Below are 24,700 nucleotides of genomic sequence, written 5' to 3'. Positions count from 1 at the left end.
CTTTGTTGTTGTTGTTGTTGTCCTCCTGGCTACCTGAATTGGTTGTCTTTAAAGCGAGGGAGCAACGATGCACATGAAAAATACGAGGATTTAGAATTGTGAATTGAGGAAGGAAACGATAACGGACACACTTCTGCCGCAGCCCTCGTAAAAAGCAGCAGTGGTTGCAAGATAGTTGAGAGAAAAAAAAAGAAAACAAAACTTAAACTGATGACTTTGCACAAGGGTATGTAGCGATGGGCCAAACTGCATGTTTATGGGCTTGGAGAAATAAGTCTGCGCGACCTTTAACACTTCCCAAAAAACGACCAAGTTCCTTTCAGATGTGGTGAACGACGCACACATGTGCTACACTGAAAAGCCCCCTTCTGGGCACTACACTTTGATAACCTCAACAACTAACAGGAGGCTCAGACGAATGGCACCTCTAGGGTATTTGTTAACTCATTTAACATAGGGAAGCAATCAGAACACTGTGCAGTAACAAACTGTGTTCCGGAATGAAAGGATAAATCTAGAGTCAAGCTAAAAACCCTGTAAATGGGTCCATCCCTTACTTGAGATTCAATGAGGATCAAACGGGAGGGAAGCAGACCCAACTCCACTTCGGCATTGAAGGCTCCTCCTTAAGCCCTGAACGCCCCTCACTGACTGTAAGGTCACAGGTGAGTTTGTGCGTGCTTGGCGAATGACTGCACATCTGAACTGTGACGTCACACAGTGGATGGGTAGAATGGAGAGCTCCCCAGAATAACATGACCGAAATCGAAGACAAAATATCTTCTTGGCGCAAAAGAATCCTTTCAGCGAACACATTTGTTTCGGTGTGCGCTCAACGTTTACCACCCTCCCCCCACTGCATATTCTAGAACCTTCTGGCATTTGTTTTGAGACAACAACCCCTGCTATGAGCCGTGTAACTAAACCACCATCTCCAGGGCCTGCATGAATTTAGCATGGCGATGCACAGAGCTTCCAGTGGGAGGGAGGGAGACAGGCTTTCTGGCAGGGGTGTGTGTGTGTGTGTGTGTGTGTGTGTGTGTGTGTGTGTGTGTGTGTGTGTGTGTGTGTGTGTGTGTGTGTGTGTGTGTGGAGTGGTGCAGGGGAGAGACCGTGTGAGGAGTAGAGATGGTGGTGCGCCCGTGTGTACACGTGTGTACACTTGGTGTGCGAGTTCGGGAAGCAGGCGCCTGACGCTCACCTGTTTTCCTTTCCGTTCTGGATGACGGCGTGGCGGTCCGTGGCGTTCCTCTCGCTGCACACGTACGTGTTCCTCCTCGTCATGCCGCCCGACGCCGCCGTACTCTGGGGAGGACAGACTCACGGTGAACACTTTCAGACCACGTCGTTACGCGGCGCGTTCTAATCACACCTCGATTTCATTGCCGTCGTTGGCCACAGTATGACATCCTTAGTTGTGATGCTGCCAGCGTTTCTTCAGGAGAGCGTGGGAGAGATTGGACGGATGGAGAGAGAAACAGACAAGGAGAGGGCACAAAAAGGAGAGGGAGAATCAGAGGGAGCGAGAGAGAGAGAAAGAGAGAGAGCGACAGAGAGAGAGAGTCACATAGCCCACAATACACACTAGCTCGCAGCAGTGTATCAGGGTAATGGACTGGAAAATACGCACTCCAAGGGACAATACAGAAAGAGGAGGCTGAACAAAATGAACATGTGGCTTGTGTGTGTGTGTGTGTGTGTGTGTGTGTACGAGTATATTACGTGTGTTACTCCTGCGGGCTTCCGAGATTCGGCAATGTTGTATTCCCCCCCCCCCCCCCCCCCATCCCTCTCATGATGCGTGTCCTGTACTAAGAGTGTCAGCGTGCATCGGCACATCCCGTGTTACTCACCGGGGTGGTGGAACCCTTTTTGCGGTCGGGTATGTCAGCCTTGTTGGGGTTGTTGGCGTTGCCCAGCAACGGACTGCCAGGGGCGCCTCCCCTGACGCCCGACTTCCTGGCCTGGCCGCCGCCCTCCTCCTTGATGTCGTTCTCCACTGTGCTGGTCTGGCTCCTCTTGGGGTAGCCCGCCGAGGGGATGGACGGCCCGGCTGGAGAGAGGGATGGGGGAGGAAGAGATGGAACCAGATGGAACTTCAAATCAAGGGCATGTATGTATTTATCTGTGTTTTGTAGTGAAAAAAAGACGGTTTTTACAACACGTTCTCTCCCTCGACCCCCCTCCCCTCCCACACCTCCCCTCCGGGTCTCACCTTGGTCGCTGTAGCGCCGCTGTTTCTGCGTGGACGAGACGGAGCGCTGGGCCTTGAGGTGGGCGGGAGACTGGCCGTTGTTGTGTTCGCTGGCAGGCCGTGCCTTGGCCAGGGACAGGTTACTGCTGGAGCTGGAGTCACTTACCTCCAGCTGGAGGGGAAGGGGTTGACATAGATGAGAAGTTCCATGTTGTGTCTGGGCTGTGAGTGTGTGTACATGTTGTGTCTGGGCTGTGAGTGTGTGTGTACATGTCGCGTCTGGGCTGTGAGTGTGTGTGTACATGTCGCGTCTGGGCTGTGAGTGTGTGTGTACATGTCGCGTCTGGGCTGTGAGTGTGTGTGTACATGTCGCGTCTGGGCTGTGAGTGTGTGTGTACATGTCGCGTCTGGGCTGTGAGTGTGTGTGTACATGTCGCGTCTGGGTTGTGAGTGTGTGTGTACATGTCGCGTCTGGGTTGTGAGTGTGTGTGTACATGTCGCGTCTGGGTTGTGAGTGTGTGTGTACATGTCGCGTCTGGGTTGTGAGTGTGTGTGTGTACATGTCGCGTCTGGGTTGTGAGTGTGTGTGTACATGTCGCGTCTGGGTTGTGAGTGTGTGTGTACATGTCGCGTCTGGGTTGTGAGTGTGTGTGTACATGTTGTGTCCGGGCTGTGAGTGTGTCCACGCCTTCCCCTCACCTCTGTCGACTTCCTTCCCAGCAGCAGGTATGTGGCTGTGATCTCGTCGTACTTCATCCGGGTCAGAGAGTCCTGGATCTCCTCTCGTGAGTAGCCCATCCCCACCATGATGTCTGGGGAGGGAAAACAGCGCAATGTGACGAGGTGTGGGGGACAATGCGGGGGGGGGGGGGGGGGGGGGGGGAATGACTGTCCATCCCATTCCCAGCTGAAGGCTCTAATGCTACAGATGTGGGCCAGCCTTAACCAGCGGTCAGGATGGAAACCACTACTACCACGTTAAGACCAAAATGTCATACTATCTTTATGAGGTACGTGTACCTCGCGATATCGTTATTCATTCGTTATTCCCCCTGAAATGTTAGAAGATATATCATATATGAAAGATTTAATAATAACAGTGAAATGTCTGTTTTAAATGGAGGAGTGGAACCGCTGTTAGTGTGTGTTTAGACAGAGCTAATGCTCGTCCCATGTGCCCCCTCGTCTCTCTATCCCAGCCTCTCCCCACTGCAGGGATCGATCCTGGCACTGACAGGCAGAGGGCATCGCAGGGGGCAAGCCCTGGGGGGCATCCCAGTGGAAAGAACAGAGCCACCCAGCCTCCGTATCGACCACTGGAGTGTGTGTGGGTGTGTGTGTGATGTAATGAGTGTGCACGTGCATGCAGCAGCAAGCTTGATACATGTCTGCATAGTGCGTTTGTGTTGGTGTGTGTGTGTGTGCGCGCGCGCGCACATGTGTGTGTGAGACAACTGGTCTTAGAAACATAAAACAACAAGTCCGGCTCACGTTGGGCAGAGCATGCCAGGTTAGAAGGGCAGGACTTGGGCCAACCATGATAATAACACCAGCCCACTTATGGCAGCGAGGCCACTCGTGGCTGGGAGCATCTCAGTAACTCAGCAATAAAACTGACAAACTCCTCCGAATGGATCCATCAGGCTGACATTGTGGTATTAAATTTAAATGACCGTTCCCCCCCCCCCCCCCCCCCCCATGTATTTACTCCATTATCCCATGAATTTACGACCTTTCGCCGTGACTTTAATGCGGCATCTCATGGATTTACTGCCTTCTTCCACGAGTCGACAGTTCCGTTATTCCCCAAAGCTACTGTGTTATTCCATGTGGTTGTGATGTGTCACATAAGTCTGTTTGTGTGTCTGGGGGGGGGGGGGGGGGGGCACACTGTACCTATCCTCTTCTGGTCACTGATGTCCAGTTCAGGCTCTACGAAGGGCTTCAGCTCGTCCTCCTCGCAGCCGGCGTTGATCCAGCGATCCTTCATGATTTGCTACGACGGAAAAGCAGCAACTTAGGACAGCCTCCACTCTCAGTAACGAGCGTTACCGGGGTGATACTACATTTTACAGTCCTCCTCTGAACTGGTGTTATGTTCATTTGAGTAGGTTTCTTTCGAATGGCTCCATACGGACATGCACTATTAGACAAACTCTGTCTGTCTAAGTGCCCTCAACACTACAGTTCATCTTCGTCGCTTCAGGGTGAATAGAAGACTGTAAAATAGAGAACCAAAACATTGCACATGAAATGGTTGTAAAAGGATGTTTGTGTCCCTTGTAGGGGTGCCGTCGAGGGGAACCGGACACGGATGCTGGAGTGGTCACATGCACGCTGGGAGAGTTACTCCATTATTTATTGGGTAGAACACATACTTTTTTTTCTGACCCTAGCTGACTTATTGGCAGGGAGAGATGGCGTCTGAACACGGACATTAGGCTTCTTTCCCTTCTATCCAGTGAGTGAGTTTCGGACGCCAGTGCCAGACGTCAGACACAAAACAATTCTCAATCGAGTTTTGTATGGGTGGGAATGGATTGTTTGTGGTGAGTGAGTGTGTGAAAGTGAGTGAGTGAGGGTGTGAAAGTGAGTGAGTGTGTGAAAGTGAGTGAGGGTGTGAAAGTGAGTGAGTGAGGGTGTGAAAGTGAGTGAGGGTGTGAAAGTGAGTGAGGGTGTGAAAGTGAGTGAGTGAGGGTGTGAAAGTGAGTGAGTGAGGGTGTGAAAGTGAGTGAGTGAGGGTGTGAAAGTGAGTGAGTGAGGGTGTGAAAGTGAGTGAGTGAGGGTGTGAAAGTGAGTGAGGGTGTGAAAGTGAGTGAGTGAGTGTGTGTGTGTGAAAGTGAGTGAGGGTGTGAAAGTGAGTGAGTGAGTGAGTGTGTGTGTGAAAGTGAGTGAGGGTGTGAAAGTGAGAAAGTGAGTGAATGGATGTGCGAGAAACTGTGTGCATGCATGCCCTAAGACAGAACACATCCCATCCTAAACATCCACACAGGAGGGAACCAGACAAAAGGCACGCAAAAAAAAAAGGAACCACAAAGGGAAGACCAGACTGACGTGCACGGAGGAGTAAAAGGAGGGAGTAATAAGTAGTAGTAAGCGGAGACATATTTACATTTTGGCCTTCCTCCCTCACCTCCAGAGTCCCCCGCTTGGCTGGGTTGAGCACCAGGAAGCGCTTGAGGAGGTTCTCGCAGTCGGTGGACATGTAGAAGGGGATACGGTACTTCCCCCTCAAGACACGCTCACGCAGCTCCTGCAGAGATAGAGAGAGAGAGAGAGAGAGAGAGAGAGAGAGGGAGGAGGGAGAGAGGAGGAGAGGGAGAGAGAGAGAGGGGGGAGAGAGGAGGAGAGGGAGAGAGAGAGAGGGGGGAAGAGAGAGGAGAGAGAGGGGGGAGAGAGAGAGGCACGAGAGAGCAGGAGAGAGAGAGAGAGGGGGGGATAGAGAGAGAGAGGGGGGAGAGAGGGAGGGGGGGAGAGAGAGGCGCGAGAGAGCAGGACAGAGAGAGGGGGGGATAGAGAGAGGAGAGAGAGAGGGGGGGAGAGAGAGAGATTAAGAGGGGCGAGAGAGAGAGAGAGAGAGAGAGAGAGAGACAGAGAGACAGAGAGAGAGAGAGAGAGAGAGAGAGGAGAGAGAGAGAGAGAGAGAGAGAGAGAGAGAGAGAGAGAGAGAGAGAGAGAGAGAGAGAGAGAGAGGGGGGAGAGAGAGAGGGGGAGAGATCTTTAATATAATCAATTTGGCAGATGCTTTTATGCAAAGCGACATGGGACCGATTTGAATCGGCAGCCAAATGCTTTACCACTGGGCTATCCTCATCCCCAATCTCATTGTCTACTGATGGTGATCATTAGCCAATGAGAGACAACCAATCCCTTCCAGTAGCATGTGCACACAGCTGTGTGAACCCCACGGTCGTCACGCGCCCCAACAGACCCGCACGCACACTCTCACACACGCCCCAACAGACCCGCACGCACACTCTCACACACGCCCCAACAGACCCGCACGCACACTCTCACACACGCCCCAACAGACCCGCACGCACACTCTCACACACGCCCCAACAGACCCGCACGCACACTCTCACACACGCCCCAACAGACCCGCACGCGCCCCCCCCCCCCCCCCCCCTCCCACACTCCCAACCCCCGTCTGGGACCCACCTTGAGGTTCTGCCCGTCGAAGGGCAGGGAGCCGCTGACCAGCGTGTAGAGGATGACCCCCAGGCTCCACACGTCCACCTCGGGCCCGTCGTACTTCTTCCCCTGGAAGAGCTCCGGGGCGGCGTAGGGGGGGGAGCCGCAGAACGTGTCCAGCTTGTTCCCCATCGTGAACTCGTTGCTGAAGCCGAAGTCGGCGATCTTGATGTTCATGTCGGCGTCGAGGAGCAGGTTCTCTGCCTGGGGGGGAGGATAGAGAAAGAGGTGGTGAGTGTGTGTGTGTGTGTGTGTGTGTGGGTGTAAGAGAGATAGAGGTAGCATGTGTCTGCTGAGTGCAGTAAGTGACAAGTGAGAATGTATTTATAAGCTCTTCTCAATAACAAATACTGTAGGCTACATGCACCAACATTTACTTTTGGCCATATTAGCAAACCTTACGAAATCCATCAGTCACTTGAACACACACACGCGCTTACTCGGCAAAGCAGAAACTTTATTCTTTCAAATCAAAAGGCAGGACACATACAAACGGTGAAAATGTTCAGGCTAGACTTCTTGAACTATGCTGCTATATCACCCAAGGTGATAGATGCAATATGCATGGATGTGCCAAACACGCATTTCTGTAATTCAATAGAATGTTGTGAAGCATCAACCTCAGCTGAGAAAGGGAGGGAGGGAGGGAGGGAGGGAGAAATAAGCGAGAGAAAGGATGATGGCTCAGACCCGAGACATAGAAAACAGGAGCGGAGGAAGAGGAGGACAAGAGGAGAGGTGTGCACAGGACACACTCCCCCACCGTTCCCCGCTCTCCTATCTCTCCATCCCTCCCCCTCCTCTCCCTCCCATCTTGTGGCCATGCATCATTTAAGGACGTGCCGCTGAGCGGAAACAGAGCGCGCACCGCGCCACACGGAGAGCGCTGCCGCGTTGTTCAACAAACACACACACACACACACAGTCAGTTATACACACACAAACACACGCACCCCACACGGGTATCCCAACACGATGCGGCAGGGGAAGCCCCTGCTGTTGGAGCAGGAGGTGATAATGACTTTGTGTTTTCTTGTCGGTGTGTGTGTCCTTACCTTCAAGTCTCTGTGCACAATGTGCTTCTGGTGACAATACTGCACAGCTGATACGATCTAGAAAACAAAGAGACAGAGAGACAGACAGAGAGAGAGACGGAGAGAGAGAGACGGAGAGACAGGGAGAGACGGAGAGAGAGAAAGCAAGCTGTTTAGACGGCCATGCAAAGGCAGATATCTTGCAAATGTAACTCATGTCTGTGTTGTTTTATGAAGACATGAAAACGGACATTCACGTCACTGTAGACGCCACTGTGCATCGTGGGGGAGGGGGGGGGGGATATTCAGTAAGAAAAAAACTACATTTGTCAAGTGGGGCAAAAACACACTCAGTGGCATCGACCGACAGGGAACACTGTCGTGGAACACCATCGATTGGCCGAACTGTGTGGTGTTAAGGGCGCACACAGAAGTTGTGTTAGAAAGTTGTAAAAAAAAAATTGGGGGGGGGGGGGGGGGGGGGGGTGCATATAGATCATGTAACGTGCGTCATAAGGTTTGGCTCCTCTGTCCTCAACAGTTCACTGTCACACGCACACCGAAATGCATCGTTCTAACAGCGGTTGGATTTCGACGGCTTTTCTACCGTTTCGACAGTCTTCCCCAGAGTGCTCCATGGTAGATGGGAGGAAGGCATGTTTTCACGTACACGTACACGGCGGGGAGTCTCTCGCACACGCGGAGAGGCTCAGCCTTGTGCTGTACACATTGTACAGCAATTGTCATGTACGCGGCGCTGTACAACGCCCACCCACACAACTGCACTCATCCATAACAGACGGCTGGGATGAAACCTTTCACGCGGCGAGCGTGCAGTGCCTCCTCTCCTCCCTCGTGTATACCCCTTCTCCCCCTCCCTCCCTCCCTCCCTTTCCACGACCCAGATATCCCACAATCTCCACAGCGACACGTGGGCTGCACCAATCAGGAGTGGGGAGGGGGGGGGAGGGGCGTGGACTGGGACAGCCCCTGTCTGGAAGCGTGGGAGACCCCCCCCCCCCCTACCCCCCACCCCCTTTTTCCCCCCCCGGGGCATATTCATGCATGCAATACACTATAGGTTGGCTGGAGTAGAAGGGATATTCCATGTGTGTGAAATGAGAGACAGGTTGGAGAATTGAGGAGAACGAGCGAGCCAGAGGGAGAGAAGTACAGCCTTGTCGGAGAGTGAACGAGGAGCGATGTGATATCCCCTAATGGTCGTCTCCATGTAGGTGTCTCTGCTCTCTGCCACTTCATTCCCTCTCCCTCAATCACTCCCACCTTCCTGTTTTCTACCGTGTCCTATGAAGGAGGGAGTTGAAGGCAGCCTGAGAGGCAGATATCAGACTGCTAGTACTACGCTTCACTGCTGGATCACGGCCACCACATCTTAATGAGGCTAAAAGACGTCCGGATGTTGAGGGAAATATGGACTGCACGTTCCTTCAGCCACAAAAAGATATATAAGCCTTCAATATACAAATGTAATTGTATACACACTTTTTTTTAATATATTTTTTTTGTTTGTTTAAAACGTTTCAGCACACGTCAGAGCATGGAATCTCTCGAACGTGAACCCCTAAAAGGCCTAATAAGGAATGCGCTGTACCGGCAAGCGACAACCAATCGCAGAATTTGGATCGGCATACTGTCGTCCGATGGGCTGTTGGGCGGCGCACTGATCGACGCACGGGGTCGGTGGAGCCATCGACAATTGGACTATGTCGCTTCTCGACCGTGTCAGACATGCGTACGGCGCTCCGACGTCCAAATTCGCATTCGCCTTTCTTTGTTTCCCCCGGCCCCCTGTCTAACACACCGCCAGAGGACTCAGAGATCTAGTCCAAGGAGGGTTATATGACAGCCTATAAAGGCTACGCGGGAGATCCTGGGTGGGTAAAATGGGGTTTGTATCCCTCCTCGAGTTCCGCCGAGCCAAGTCTGACGCCTTTAAAGAGAGGCGTGCGTGTGTCAGTGTGTAAAGTGAAAACGCGCGTGTGTGTGTGTCAGTGTGTTCGTGTGCATTGATAAAACGTGCGTGTGTGCGTGTGTATGTGTTTGTGTGAGTTCGTCCCTAACCGGAGGAGATGTGAGAGGAGTGGCCTGGCTTTGAACCTAGGCCATTTGAAGTGTGTGTGTGTGTGTATGTGTGTGTGCGCATATCTATGTGATGGCCCATGCATCCGTGTGTTTGTGTTTGTCTGTGTGTGTGTGTGTGTGTGTGTGTGTGTGTGTGTGTTCAGCCCGAATCCAGTCCACTGCAGTACCTGTCTAAATTTAGCCCTGGCCTCCTTTTCCTTCATCCGTCCGTGCGCCACCAGGTAGTCGAACACTTCCCCTGGAAAGACAAGCACAAGGATGGGTCAGCACACTCTGCCTGCGACCGCCACAGCCTTCCCAGGGAGACGGCGGGCAGACTGGACCGTCGAAGGACGCACGCCACGCGTCACGTTTCTCTACGCCGTGGCGTGCGTCGGGCGTCACGCCGTGTTGAGGTGAACGCGTGTCTCACCTCCGCTGGCGTACTCCATCACCAGGTACAGGGTCTTCTCCGTCTCGATCACCTCAAACAGCTTGACTGTGGGGGGGGGGGGGGGGGGGGGAGGGTGGAGGGGAGAGAGAGGATCGGTTAATCGTGGTTTTTCGTGCCATGCTGGTGAGCAGCCTGTGTGTTTATGCGTGTAAACAGGGACAGATGATGTGAGAGACAAAGAGGAAAAGTGTGTGTGTGTGTGTGTGTGTGTAGAGAGTGCTGTGGTGTTCCTGCCTGCTGCCACATAACAACCAGGCCCAGAGGGCCAGAGATCTCTCTCCCACGGCACACTAGCACCCAGCTCTGGCTTCTGCCCTTGTGTGTGTGTGTGTCACATGTGTGTGGTGTGTGTGTGGACAGGAGGCGCGAGTGTGCCTGTAGAACAGGGAGTTGGGAGACAAAGTCAGGGCTTCAGACAAGACAGGAAGGACACGCATACACACAAACACACACACAAACACACACAGACAGGAGCACTCCTAAACCAGCTCCTCGGCTGCCTGCACTCCCCTCCGGAGTCTTCTCCTCCCCTCCTCTCATCCCTTTCTCCGCCTCTCCTCCTGTGTGGAGCCGCTTCGCTCTCCCTCCCTCTCTCTGACCCTCCTCCGCTGTGTCCCTCCATCCGTAGCGCCGCCCGTTCCCTCCCTGCGTCCGTCCCTCCCGCCCTCCTCCCCCCCCTCTCTTTCGAAGGAGATCTAATTCTGACTCGACGCGCCTCGCCGGCGTCGCGATTTCGCCACCGCGGTGCGTTTCAATCCGCTGACCCCCCCCCCCCCTCTCTCTCTCTGCCCCCCCTGCCTCCACCTACCCCGCCCCTCCTTCCGTGCTGACCTACCTGGCTCGGCGGAGGGGTGGGGGAGGAGGATGAGATGAGGAATGGAGGGAGGCGGAGAGGAATTGGGTCAGAGGGAGGAAAAAAGAAGAGAGAGAGAGGGACTCGAGCGCCAGACGCGACCGATACGAGAAAGAGAGAAAGAACGGAGAGAGCCCACAGGGGTGACATTCCTCAGGCCCGACCAGACGATCTCCGAGCGCGCGTCATGGGCGGATTGAGGCCGGAGGCTGCGGGCACGAGGAGCCGATGGCAGATGCGGACCGTTGCGTCTTTGTTGAGGACACGAACCGTGAGTCGGTTTGGGGCGCTCTACTTGTGTGGGTGTTCACAAAGCCAGACGAATCCCACCAGCATGGTTCATCAGAAGATCCTGATGGGATCTGATGGAACGGATGTCATCCGTTCTCAATCTCTACTCCCTACTTGGTTTTCCAAAGGACTGACACAGACACACACACAGACAGGTTCTAATCCTTTGTAAGAGTCCTTATCTGTCCACTAAGCTAAAGACTAGCGATGACCCTGAGGAGGATGACTCAGGTCTGGTGGTTGTGCATTACTCATCCACACCACCGTGAGTCACACACCTCCACCACCTCAGTCACCTCCGGCAACCGATCAGCCTGGCTGTCAGACGCACCGAAAGCAACGAATGAAAACCAGGACTGGTTTAGGGGGAACGACCATAAAAGGAGCGCGCTTCCCGGTTCCGGAGACAACCGGAAATTTTCCCCCCCCTCCCCCCTCCCCCCCCCCCCCTGCCTGCGTCCAACACCTCCGTTCAACTTCCTGAGGGTTCATTTATTTTTTTATGTTTAATCATTTTCCCTCTCTCTCTCTCTCTCTCTCTCAATTTCCCCTGCTGCCGGAGCTATCCCCGTTTCCCCCGCGGGTACACGCACAAGCCCGGCCTTGGTGTGACCACACACACACACACGAGGAGAGGGGGGGGGGGGGGCCGTGATGCTGGATATAGCTGAGGGGGCGGAAGCTGAGTGATGGAGGTCCATTATCCTGCTTTTCTGAATGAGAGTGACGAGAGACGACTGGCAGGTGCTGATGGGGGACGTGGGGGAGTAAGGGGGGAGGGAGGGGAGCGTTATGGGGTGAGGGGATGCTAATATCTTAACGCCCCTGCCCTCCCTCCCCCCCCCCCCCCCCCCCCATCGGCACCTGCTAGTCTCCCCTCCTCACTCTCATTCAAACCCCTCCCCCTCCACCCTCCCTCTGACATCCCCTCCCCCTGCTGTGTTGTTGACCAGAGAGAGGTGTGGCAGACGCTCATATCGTTATGCATGGGCTTGGCACATGTACACACACACACACAGAGGTACGGATGGCCCCTGCACACAAGTTCACGTCTACTACAGAAGAAGGTCATATGCCGTCTTTTATAGGGCCGTCCCGATCTGGGTGGGCGTGTGCACGCACGTGTTGACATGCGCCGTCCAGAAGTGATTTATAGGAATATTGGGTGTGTGTGTGTGTGAAGGTGGGGGGTCAGGAGCAGGAGATGTCAGATGGACACGCGCACACACACACACACACACACACACGTTCATTCAAGGGAACGCACACACACACACACAAATAGACATTCCCAACCCCATCTGGATCTTAATCCATGTCCAGGAATTCCACAGTCTTTTCCCAGGCTGTTCCCATTCTCACACACACACAGTGACCCTTTTCCAGGAGGCACAAAAGCCCGTCTGTGCCTCTCTTTGTGTGTGCGTATGTGTGTGTGTTTTCAAACACGATGGGGGAGGGGAATGCCAATGTCACCCATCAAAATAGAGAGATTCCCAAACATCCAAACAGCAGATGGATGGAAAACACACCCATTCATTCATTCATTCATTCACTCAGCTCATGAATGGAAATGCGATTCACAAAATGCCAAGACTATTTCTGAATGTGTCGACCGAATTTCCTGAATTGAAGTAAGCTTTCGCTATCCCTCTCAGGCATGTGACATTAGGAGGATTTTCGGTGTCCTTTTTCTTTTTCTTCTCCCAGAGCACTTACCGATGTTTGGATGGTTTAAGATCTTCATTATTCGGACTTCCCTGAAGAGCTGGAAAACACACAAAAAACAGAGTTTAGACTGAGTGGTGAGCAGTGAAGTGACTGTGGAATTCCACTCCTTTTGACGGGAACCACTAGTGTAACTCGTAAGTTACTTAAAAGTAACATTAGTTACTGAAATGTAACTGGGCTCATTGCTGGTTACTTTTGTATTGCGGTTTCTACCGCGGAGGGTTACACCGGTTACCAGTTGGTTTCCGTATGCCATCGACAATGGCATATTCTTCGCAATGCCTATTTATGTCAAGTCTGGCCTCGACCGCCATCACACACACACACAGTTTCATTTCCTACTGGCGATTCCCACAAAGAACCACATGGTGAACTATGGAAAGAGAGATTTGAGAGTTACAGAGACAGACGGAGAACGAGACTAGGACTTCCTGTGAAACGCGGCCCAGATTCCCTTTGTCCCTTTTCTCTCCTTCTCCCTTCCTCCTTCCTCCCCTCATGACTGGACGACCAGAATCATGTCACTCGCTCTCGGGTCGCGGGATTGGCCGGCTGGGCGCAGACGACCTATTTTACCCCCGCCGACGTGGAGGCGACGGGATTGGGCAGCTGTCGACGAAGGTTGCCGTGCGTCGTGCGCACAAAGGGGGAATTCCCCTCTCCCTCTCTCTCTCTCTGTCTGTCCCTCTCTCTCTCTGTCTGTCCCTCTCTATCTCTCTCTCTCCCTCTCTGTCCCTCTCTCTCTGTCCCTCCCTCTCTCTGTCCCTCCCTCTCTCTGTCCCTCCCTCTCTCTGTCCCTCCCTCTCTCTGTCCCTCCCTCTCTCTGTCCCTCCCTCTCTCTGTCCCTCCCTCTCTCTGTCCGTCCCTCTCTCTGTCCGTCCCTCTCTCTGTCCGTCCCTCTCTCTGTCCGTCCCTCTCTCTGTCCCTCTCTCTGTCCCTCTCTCTGTCCCTCTCTCTCTGTCCCTCTCTCTCTGTCCCTCTCTCTGTCCCTCTCTCTGTCCCTCTCTCTGTCCCTCTCTCTGTCCCTCTCTCTGTCCCTCTCTCTGTCCCTCTCTCTGTCCCTCTCTCTCTGTCCCTCTCTCTGTCCCTCTCTCTGTCCCTCTCTCTGTCCCTCTCTCTGTCCCTCTCTCTGTCCCTCTCTCTGTCCCTCTCTCAATTCTTTTCCTCAACGCCCTTTTGCCTTCTCATCTCTTTCCCCCCTGATACAGTTCCAATAAGAGACCCTTGGAAAAGGACAGGGCCCTGCAGCGGGGACAATCTGAATCCATTCCTCCCTCTGTCCTTCACGGACGTGAGAGAGATGGACGTGGGGAGACGGAGAGGGCAGGGGAGGAAAGGAAGGATGGGGCTGAACCTCCACTGTGTGAGTCCAGGCCGAGGTCTCTCTTCTCTGTGTGTCGCCAGCCTTCATTTCCGTTCTCCCTGTGACCCCCCCCCCCCCCCACCATAGTCCAGTTTCTCTCCTCCCCCACTCCATCTTTTCTGCTCTCTCTCTCCCCTTCAGTCCCTATGTCTCTCTCTCTCCTGCTCTCCAAGGAAGGTTACGGTTGTGACTGTGGAGCCCTTGTACACATGAGTCGTGACGCGAGAGTGTGTTATTATATGCGAGGTGTGTGTGTACACGAGCCTTAGGTTTAACTTCCTGGCAGAACTCGGCCCTTTACATAGTTTCAGACTAGAGCAAGCGGGCCTTTATCCCACACACACGCATAAAAACACTACTCCGCGCTTCTACACATATACCACTTCACACGCCTCTCTGCACATTCTCCTCCTCGCAGACACTCAAACTCCCTCCAGACACACGCGCGCGCACACACACACCTTCGTTGACGCACACGGAGAAAACGAGGTCACGCGATGACGTCCGCCTCCTCACTCCACCAACGCCGGACCTCCGTTTCAAACCGTACGTCAGAAGACGCCTCGCCGTATTTCCCTGGCTTCCGAACGTCTTCCGACAAATATCGATAGAAAAATCCCACGATTAAAAGACGAACGAGGTTTCAATCAAGGGGGTGGGGGGGGTCTATGAAGTCAACAATGGCATCCTTTGCGATATCAGGGTGATATTTAGGCGATGGAAGTTCGTACTGGGATTCGAACCCTTGCGGCGCCGTCCTTCACGCCTCGCCGGGCTGCAGGCGTGGGGGGAATCACAGGGGCTGGGCGACACGGGCGCCCCCCTTTCCAAACGCCACATTTAGCACGCTGACCCGGTGGACAGACGTGACTATCCTCTCCAAGACCTTCTGACCACTCAGACGTGGCCTCGGGTCTGTGTCGGGCCGTGTCGGGGAGTGTGCACGTGTGAGGGAGAGAGACACATACTGAGGAGATGGAGAGAGAGTGGGAGGGACTGTGGAAGAAATTGCGATTTCCGGTGTGCTTACATTATTCACTAATCAATATAACTAGTCATTGGATACTAGTTAGTATGTTCTCATGTAAGCTTGCTATTAATAAGAGTAGATTGTGTCAGGGTTAATAGATGTTCGTGATCAGGAGAAAGTACTGGGTAAACGTCCTTTGTCATGACTACAAGGAGAGCGCCAACTATGATCTCTCTAGTCTGAGTGGTCATGTGTTGGGAGCTGTGAATCTCTTCCTCTGAGACTGTTGTAACGTCATTACTACCTGACTGTCACTATCTATGTTTACATTCCTGTGCCCTATAAAAGATGGTCCTCCGGCTTTCAGAGCTGAGAGAGACATGATTGAGACCTAAGCCTGGTGTTGTGTTGTCATTTATTGTCAGAGGTCTGGTTTTCTCTCCCAATCTGCAGATTGATAAATACGTATTAAAATCCAGAAGTCAACTGAACTTAGTCACTCCGTTTATGAAGAGACGGACAAAACATTTTCTTCATCAGAGACAGAGAGAGAGACAGACAGAGACATGGAGAGAGACAGAGAGAGACACAGAGAGAGAGAGAGAGACAGGGAGAGAGAGACAGGGAGAGAGAGAGAGACAAAGAGACACAGAGACAAGAGAGGAGGATCTCCAGTCTGTTCACGTGTCATTCTTTTTTTTCTGAGTCCCTAAGAAATGAATTTGAGAGAAGAAGCTCAACAGCTTCTCCCTGCCAGTCAACCCAGGTTCTCCTGAGGAGGGACGAGAGAAAAGGAGGAGGAGGAGGACGGAGGAAGGGAGCTAGGAAGCTGAGGAGGACTGGTGAGACCTGCTCCTGAGGGAAGGAGAGATCACAAACTAGAGCCTGGAGCCAGCTTCTTCTGGTCAGCACTAATCATGGAGTTTTAATTACACACACACACACATACACGACCCTCCTTCACAGATATGCGGAAAGCAGCCAGACGCATGCACACACACTTTTTGGGTTTCCAGACAGAAGCACCCTGAAGTGTGTGTGTATGTGTGTGTGATATTTTACCACTTTGCCTCAGCAACATCTGCCTTCTTCGCTGTGGGGGGTGATTCACTGAGGTACACTGGTATTCAGAGATGTCACCTCAAAAGCTATGCGCACACACACATACATACGAACACGCGCAGCACACACTAAACTGCCCGTGTGTGTTGGCACACATACACACCACCTGCCGTCACACACGGCAGAATGCACACACAGTCTGGCAGTGTCTAGCCAGCAAGGTTGTACTTTTTTCACTTTATGAACCTGCGGTTTGTGCGTGCGTGCGAGACAGAGAGTGATATTAGGAGAGGTGCCGTTTTCCTGGAATGAAAAGGCGTCCGTGTGTGTGTGTGTTGGCTGTACTCAGGATTCTTGGGAATAAGGGAAGAGAGTGGGGGGGTTCTAGACTGGAACATCCATAAAGTGACGGGGGGGGGCCTGGCCGTCTGCACATGCCCGCACATTAACACCTCGAGAAACACACCGTGTCCACCCGTAACGGCTTATACGACGAATGAAAACACACACACACACCTTTGATCTTGACATGGGTGCGTATCCTTGTGTTTGACTGCCCGGTCGCCAATCCAGCTCGTCTCTAGTGGGAACCATAGGTGTCGGAGTCACCAGGGACTCCGAAATCTTTTTTCCCCCCTTTGAGCACTTACTCCCCTCCCCTCCCCTCCCTCCCCCCCCACGCCCACCCCCCACCCCCCCCCCCCACCCCACCCTCTCAGACAAATCTTGACACACACTGCGAGCTGCAGGGACATAGCAGGACTTCTGCTGCTGCTCTGATGCTTCACTGTAATGAAGCATCAGAGCATCCAGGCCACCATGACATCTGGAAGCATGGAGACATCCCTACCAGCATGTACATGTGTGTGTGTGTGTGTGCAGGCGCATGGGACTTTTTACAGAGTCTGCCGCACATATGCGTCTGTGTGTACTTGAAAGTAATTATGCACAAGTATTTACGGGTGTGTGTGTGTGTGTGTGTTTGTGTGTGTGAGAATGTAGGAGCAGATGTGTTTGCGTGCGTCACCCATGTGGACACAAGCTCTTGTTTGCGTGTTCAAGGCAGGGCCTGCCTAGAGTTTTACTGCACGAGGGCTTAGAATGCGAATCTCTAGGCAAGTGATCATACCTGCTATGACCTGCTGACCAATAACTATTCACAGAAATAGATGTATATTTACAGCATTGTGTGTATGAGTGGATGCATCCGTGAGTGTGGTGCATGTGGGTATACAGTGTGTGTGTGTGCGTGCGTGCGGGTGTTTAATGTCACCCAAGGGAAGAGGCAGTTTGGAGGATTCTAAATAATTGACTCCAGTCCTGTGAGTCGAAACGCATGCTCTCCTCTCACACACAGTGATTATGAGATGAGACAGAGAGAGGATCATCTGCAGTCTGTTCCAGCGTCATTCTTTTCTTAGAGAGACAACAGAAAGGAAAAAGGCAGAGACAGGAAAAGAGAAAGAAATGAAACAAGACAGCACTGGAGGATGAGCAATGAGACAGAAGAGAAAAGAAAGAGGTGAGGGGGATGGAGAGAGAGAGAGAGAGAGAGAGAGAGAGAGAGAGAGAGAGAGAGAGAGAGAGAGAGAGAGAGAGAGAGAGAGAGAGAGAGAGAGAGAGAGAGAGAGCGAGAGAGCGAGAGAGCGAGAGAGCGAGAGAGCGAGAGAGAGAGAGAGATGAGGGCGAGAGCGAGAGCGAGCGAGAGGTGAGGGCGAGAGAGAGGGAGAGCGAGCGAGAGCGAGCGAGAGAGAACACAGAACAAAAGGTGCTGGCGTCCCAGACAGGCCGGCAGCGCCGTGCCAACAACCACACACTGAGGAAACTGTGTGCCGTCCCAGAAAATAGGAACGACAGAATAACACAGACACAGAAACCCCTGCTCGCCCGGGAGCTCCCTCTTCTCCTCCACTCTCTATCCCTCTCCTGCCCTCTTCTCCTCCACTCTCTATCCCTCTCCTGCCCTCTTCTCCTCCACTCTCTATCCCTCTCCTGCCCTCTTCTCCTCCACTCTCTATCCCTCTCCTGCCCTCTTCTCCTCCACTCTCTATCCCTCTCCTGCCCTCTTCTCCTCCACTCTCTATCCCTCTCCTGCCCTCTTCTCCTCCACTCTCTATCCCTCTCCTGCCCTCTTCTCCTCCACTCTCTATCCCTCTCCTGCCCTTTTCTCCTCCACTCTCTATCCCTCTCCTGCCCTCTTCTCCTCCACTCTCTATCCCTCTCCTGCCCTCTTCTCCTCCACTCTATCCCTCTCCTGCCCTCTTCTCCTCCACTCTCTATCCCTCTCCTGCCCTCTTCTCCTCCACTCTCTATCCCTCTCCTGCCCTCTTCTCCTCCACTCTCTATCCCTCTCCTGCCCTCTTCTCCTCCACTCTCTATCCCTCTCCTGCCCTCTTCTCCTCCACTCTCTATCCCTCTCCTGCCCTCTTCTCCTCCACTCTCTATCCCTCTCCTGCCCTCTTCTCCTCCACTCTCTATCCCTCTCCTGCCCTCTTCTCCTCCACTCTCTATCCCTCTCCTGCCCTCTTCTCCTCCACTCTCCTGCTCTCCACGGCTCCCTGACATCCATCTCTATGTCTAAGGCCTCCATTTCTCCATTTCTCTGCGTTTTGTTTTGACTTGCCTTCTCCATCCGTTTTTTGTGACATTTAAAACGTCACGCTATCAATATGTCTAGATAAAGCGCATAAAAAATGTAACGTAATTGGGGTAATTGGGGCACTTCAAGACACTAAAAGAGAGTACTTAAGTAAACTAAGGGGATATGGAATGATCAATTCCAACAAAATACATTGAATGGAACCTGCTCTAGTTAGGAGTCTTTGTTTCTGTGGTCTGCGGGGCTGACCTCTCAAAAAGTGTGGCCAGAGTCAACAAGGTCACTGGTAGCACTTCAATTTGCAGGCGTGCTCCAAATCATTAGAACACTAGTGGGAAAAAAGGGTTTGTTGGAGTTCACCCGGTAGAACCAAGTGAACAGACCACACCACCTAGCAGAAAACCAAGCTGAACCTCCAAAAATGGACACAAGCCAATTTAAGGCACGCTGGAGCACAGTGAAAGTATCTGAAAGGATTACGAATCGTGTAGGAGTCCAGGTTTGTCGGTAGCCGACCGTGGTAACAGCAGGTAACAGTTTGGGGGCCTTGAATAGTCTGCTACTTGCACATAGGAGAGGGACCTGGAGACCATCCAGGGTGGCCCCAAAGCCATTTCGCTTTTACAGCACACCAGTGTTCCTGGCTTCGTGCCAGCGTCGCGGTGACATGTCATGTGACAGGTGTGGAGTGGATGAGGGCTGGACCCCAGTCTGCTCTTGGTTTGGTGTTTTGGAGGCTTGGCTGTTTGGAGTGTTGTCAGGATCAGCCATGCCCTGTCGACTCCTTATCCAGCTAAGGTCATGTGCAGCAGGGTTGTTTATAGTCCCCTCCAACACTACGAGCACCTCGCCAAGGGAGTGGGGAAGGGGGTCCCCTGCGGTAAGCCGCGACCCAGTTCCCCGCTGACGTACGGCCAGGGCGACGCGTCGCGAGCCGACGGCCATCGCTACGGTTACCTGGAGAGCAGCGGCGAGAGCGTCGGGGCGAGCGCCGGTGCCCGGCGGGGCGCGGGGCGTCCCTGCGCAAGCCCCCGGAGAGCACAAACACGCCTGCCTGTTCAGACATGCAAGGTCATGGGCATCTACGCGCTCAGATGTGATGCACGCCTCCCTGAAGAAACACACTGCTTGGAGCACCGTCCACACAAACTTCTGTCGGTTCCTCAGCAGCAAAAATAGAAAGAAAGGTAATCGAAACTGGAAAAACAGCGTTTAGATATGAGGTGATATTTTGACAGCAAAAGATAAATGTAAAGCGTGCAGCACGGTTGTCAAATCAAATGGGTCCCTTCAAATAGTCGGAAAAGCAATTATACAGCTTTTCTTTGGAAGGCTAGAGAAGGGTTGCTAGAAATATCAGACTGGAATTGCATTCTTGCAAGAACAAACCCAACAAAATTGGGTCCTATTATGATAAAGCTATTCCCCGTCTATTTCAACGCTAAAACAAACGTTCAAAACTTAATTCAGGTTATGTCAACTGACTTTACATTATCGGTTAATTTATTCAGCAAGTTATCGGAACGACAATTCAAGTGATTCAAGTAAATAAATAGTAAGCTAAAAGCATAACTATGAGCTGTCAACTGACCTGATATGTCATGCAAATGTTAATTAAAGAGCCTGCCAGGTAAAATAACAATTAACTGAGGAAAAAAAATATCTTATGACCTGTGAAAGCTGGGTGAGTGCCAAGTTATCTGGAGCTGGATGCTGGGTGGCTTATCAGTGTTGTTGTGTTGGATAGCGGGGTTGTTTGTGTACGGCCCAGAGGGGCTGGCTAGGGAGTCAGGCTTATTAACACTTCCTCTTGTGGAGCAAGACAATAATGCCTGTGGTCAGCAACTGCAGGCTGTCCTCTCGTATACTGAAGAACACACACACACTGACCCATGATAACACACACTTCCCTTCATGTAAACACGTACATGAACTACCTGCTTAGGCCAAACTCACTTGGCCTGACAACCAGACCTTGTGTGTGTTGGTTCATAGGACCTCTTAAGTTATACAAGGTATGCAACTGGAACAGACATGGGAAGGGATTAGAGTGTCGTGAAACATTTTTGACAACTTTAGGCTTACTGCTCCAAATCCAAGCTTATTCTGAAGAGTGTACCCACACATCAAGACATAGAGCTTCTGTTGTAGCAGACCCAACTTGTTTATAACTGGCTGGCTGGCTTTAGCAATTGTGGTTTGACCTTGACAGTCCAAGAACATTAAGCAAACAAAAGCTGGGCTCTTGAGATGTAAACGGTGAAATCGAACACGTCTGGTGCACTATTCTGTGTCAAACACCGGCGTGGGATCCAGTTCTTTGACGTCTGGGTGTCGACGGGCGCCCCCTCACAGGAGCAGGTTCGGAGAGACCCTCCAGCCGTCACGACGCCACCATAACCTCACGAGACACGGCCGCAGATGAGGGGAGGGATTCCGCGAGAGGCCAACTCCGTCGGGTGTGCAGCGTGCCGAACGAGGGAGGGAAGGCAAGCCCGGCGGGGAGCCAGAACGAAAAAGGCACTTCCACGAGTGACCCATTTTCCTGCGCTTGCAACGCAGTGCAGGAAACAACACAGTCCCGGTCGAGACTGTTCTATACTCAGGAGGGAAAGACAGCTGCTGTGCTGTTCGACAAGCCGCGCAGAAGAGGTGGAACTTTCCGGTTGTAATGAGGCTCGTCTCTTTTGTATACGTCTTGTACATCTTGAGACTCTTTTGTTGGGGGGCGGTTTGTTAAGACGAACCGGTGTCTCGTCCAGTCACCTTCCGTGTCTGAACTGACCTGATGGAACAACAATAACAACATCCTTGGGAAATGGGACCTCTCTCTCCTCATGTCGGCGAGGTGGCCAAACTAAGAGAATGTCCTTATAAAACGGGTAAACAATATCATAAAACACCGGAGGAAAGAAAACCAGATATTTCATTTCTCATTTTCCAGGGGTTTACCCTAGTAAACTTTGCGGTTCTCTTTAGTAAAAAAAGTTTGTGTAGATGTCAGGACCCCTTCACCTCTGGTTCTAGGCCATGGAAATTGATGATAAACAAAGGCCCGGTTGCGATGGCTGACACATCGTCTCACAAACACTGACCGGGGAGGAAGGAAGCAGGCTGGCCCGGCTGAGGGTGTGTGTGTGAGAGAGAGAGAAAGAGAGAGTGAGTGAGTGATAGAGTCTCGTTTCTCAGTGGTGAGGCTGCCTCGTCTGCCTCTGCGGGTCAACGAGGGACAGGCTGCTGGAGATGAAACTTCAACGTGTGTGTGTGTGTGTCCCTTCTCCTCCCCTGAGCCTACACTGCTACCGGCCCCGATACCCACTCTCTCTAACACATGAGATGAACCAGACAATACCTTCAAGGTCAAACCCCACTGAGGGAATTAGGGGCAGAAAAGATACTTGTCGACAACCCTGGCGAGACTACTAAGAATACATTTTTAAAAAAAGGTGCGCCAGTCACAGCGCTGACTAATGAAATGTTCTCTCGAGCCGAGTGCTGCAGAGAGGTTTTGGGTCAGGTAAACACAAGGCAAAGGTGACTAGTGTTGGGGGTTGCAAATCAGGGTTTTGTTGAAATTAAAATTGTGTCGTGTAAAGTGAATAAAAAGAGAAAAAGTAAGAGAGGAGGAAAATGTGTGAAGAATAATTGTAGGGCAAAACCACCTTTTGCTCGTGGAGAAAGAATAACAGGAAAGGAAATGTTCCAGTCACATCTGATGGCAGAGTGCCTCTGGAGTGCGAGCGAGAGAGCGAGAGAGAGAGAGAGAGAGAGAGAGAGAGAGAGCGAGAGAGAGAGAGTATAAGGAGAGAGGGAAAGAGCGAGAGAGAGAGAGAGAGAGAGAGAGAGAGAGTATAAGGAGAGAGGGAAAGAGCGAGAGAGCGTAGGAGAGAGAGAGTGAGCGAGTCGGTCTGGCCAAGAGCAACCACTCACAAGCCTGGTTTTCCTCCGCGGAGCCTGACAATACCCTTGCTGATGTTACAATTCAAAACCTGGTCCACAGTCTCACAAACCCCTCACAAGCTATGCCTCCTCAACATAACTAGGTTACGTGGGAAAAGCTCTTGCCCGAGCCGGTCTATCAACGTAATTAAACTGCCTCCCTCCACTCTGAGGTCGACAATGACACCTCGATTGTCCCCCTTCCCCAGATAAACCTCTGTTGTTCAAGACGTGAACTTACCATCAAAAAGGTTCCATCAGCACTTGGCGTAGCGGAGAACACTATCCATTCTTTAGAACTTTAGTTTGTTTATTTATTGCATCTATCCAATGTATTAATTTACACCTTTCACACTGAGAGCATAGATACGCAGGTAGAATGATAAGCCTACACAAAAGGACTGAAATGTCTTGGTGCTATTGCTTTGCCCACAACCTCACTTCCAGTGTGCTCCAGTGACATTTGCCAGCCGGTGACAGCCTTGCTGTTCCAGCCCACACTGCGAGGAAGACAGCCTGGTGACTCAGTCTTGGAAGACATCAGCGGAGTGGAACACCAGAGAACAAAGTAACCAAACCCCCTCCCCCCCACAAAAAAAAATGAAGCAAGAGGATGCATGGCTGGCTTCACACAAAGCAAGCTCGCAAAATAACTTCTACCTTTGAAGTGACCCCCACCTCTTCAAAAAAAGAAAAAGAAAAAGGGGAAAAACGAGCTATACTCAAAAGCCAGACAGGCCTCTCAGACGTTATGAGAACTCGCCGGTTGGTTCCAGACACAATAGCTGCACAGATGAGTAAACAAATGGGACGCAATCTCTCTCTCTCTCTCGTTCTTCCTCCCTCTTATCAGTCTCCTCTGCTGCTGTTGCCGGGGTGATGTACACGACTATGAGGTCACTGACAGGAGGGGGACTGGCCTACATAGCTGAGGGACGACAGACAACGCCCCGGTCTTCCTGTGAGCGTTCCAGAGGATCCATCAATTATTAAGGAAGTCCTCCCTGCCTCAGGACAGTTGCGTATTCACCTGTTTGTTGAGTTATGCCTTGACATGACACTCCTGTGTGTGGGGGGGGGGTACTAAACCTGTTCAAGCATGCACCAGGAAGGATACTGTTCCACATTTCCCCTGAAATGATTTGTCTAGACCTAATAGACTTTTGGATTGATATTTTAGATGCTAAAAATCACAGAAAAAGGTCAACATAGACATTTGAGTTTCAATGGTTGATGAAACATACTTGTGTCGGTGAATGGGTGGATAAGGTTACTGAACACTAGGGTGCTGAGAGACATACCACCTGGCAATATAACACATGTTGACGTTTTCTAGTCATATCCTCCCTAACCCCTTCACACACACACACACACACACACACACACACACACACACACCCATACCCACCCACACACTGTAAGCCGACCAATGCGACCCTCAGGGAACAGCGAACGGATAACGTTACAGGCCTTTTAGCCGCTTCCAAACTGTGGGCCTTTTGATTTATGTGTCTCCTTTAGACTCTGGGTCTTCACTTCTATCAACCATCCTCGGTATCTGACCTCAGCACAGCAGCGTAGAAGGAGTTCAGAGTATCACTTTATCGATCGCCAGGGGAAGATTGCTGTGTTACAGTGAGCAGAGGTAACAACAGAATACAAAACATCATTCTTAAAATGGAGAGCTGGACCTTCCAAGCACTGCCCTCCTCCTACACCCTCCGATTATATAAAAGGGAAGTCATGCCGAAGCAAATGAAAATATCTACGACAAAGAGTCTACGAGCAGATTGACGAGCTAGGTTGAGAGGGTGGTGGGGCTGGAGGTGGGTGGTGGGGCTGGAGGTGGGTGGTGGGGCTGGAGGTGGGTGGTGGGGCTGGAGGTGGGAAAAGGTCTTATCAGTACAAAAGGTGGCCATTGTCTGAATGAGGTC

General features: G+C 52.1%; 1 protein-coding gene across 18 annotated transcripts in view; it reads right to left on the bottom strand.

Annotated features, from left to right (window-relative positions):
* LOC134024784 (MAP/microtubule affinity-regulating kinase 3-like) overlaps positions 1-24,700 on the bottom strand; it is a 41,466-nt gene that overhangs the window by 7,659 nt on the left and 9,107 nt on the right. For all 18 annotated transcript variants that reach the window (XR_009930926.1, XR_009930928.1, XR_009930925.1 and 15 more), the window contains 11 exons: positions 12,822-12,870; positions 9,938-10,003; positions 9,693-9,763; positions 7,444-7,500; positions 6,356-6,592; positions 5,307-5,447; positions 4,091-4,190; positions 2,894-3,006; positions 2,216-2,366; positions 1,854-2,053; positions 1,202-1,305 (listed from right to left, as the gene is read on the bottom strand). Coding sequence is in view for 14 of the 18 variants with exons in the window: in XM_062467466.1 (XP_062323450.1) it covers positions 1,202-1,305; positions 1,854-2,053; positions 2,216-2,366; positions 2,894-3,006; positions 4,091-4,190; positions 5,307-5,447; positions 6,356-6,592; positions 7,444-7,500; positions 9,693-9,763; positions 9,938-10,003; positions 12,822-12,870 (1,289 nt within the window). In the remaining 4 variants the exon portion in view is untranslated. The remainder of the gene's footprint in view (positions 1-1,201; positions 1,306-1,853; positions 2,054-2,215; positions 2,367-2,893; positions 3,007-4,090; positions 4,191-5,306; positions 5,448-6,355; positions 6,593-7,443; positions 7,501-9,692; positions 9,764-9,937; positions 10,004-12,821; positions 12,871-24,700) is intronic.

Source organism: Osmerus eperlanus, chromosome 8 (genome assembly GCF_963692335.1).
Source record: "Osmerus eperlanus chromosome 8, fOsmEpe2.1, whole genome shotgun sequence".
NCBI classification, from domain to species: Eukaryota; Metazoa; Chordata; class Actinopteri; order Osmeriformes; family Osmeridae; genus Osmerus; species Osmerus eperlanus.
Note: the sequence above shows the minus strand (reverse complement) of the source record. Positions and strands in the feature narration are given on the sequence as shown.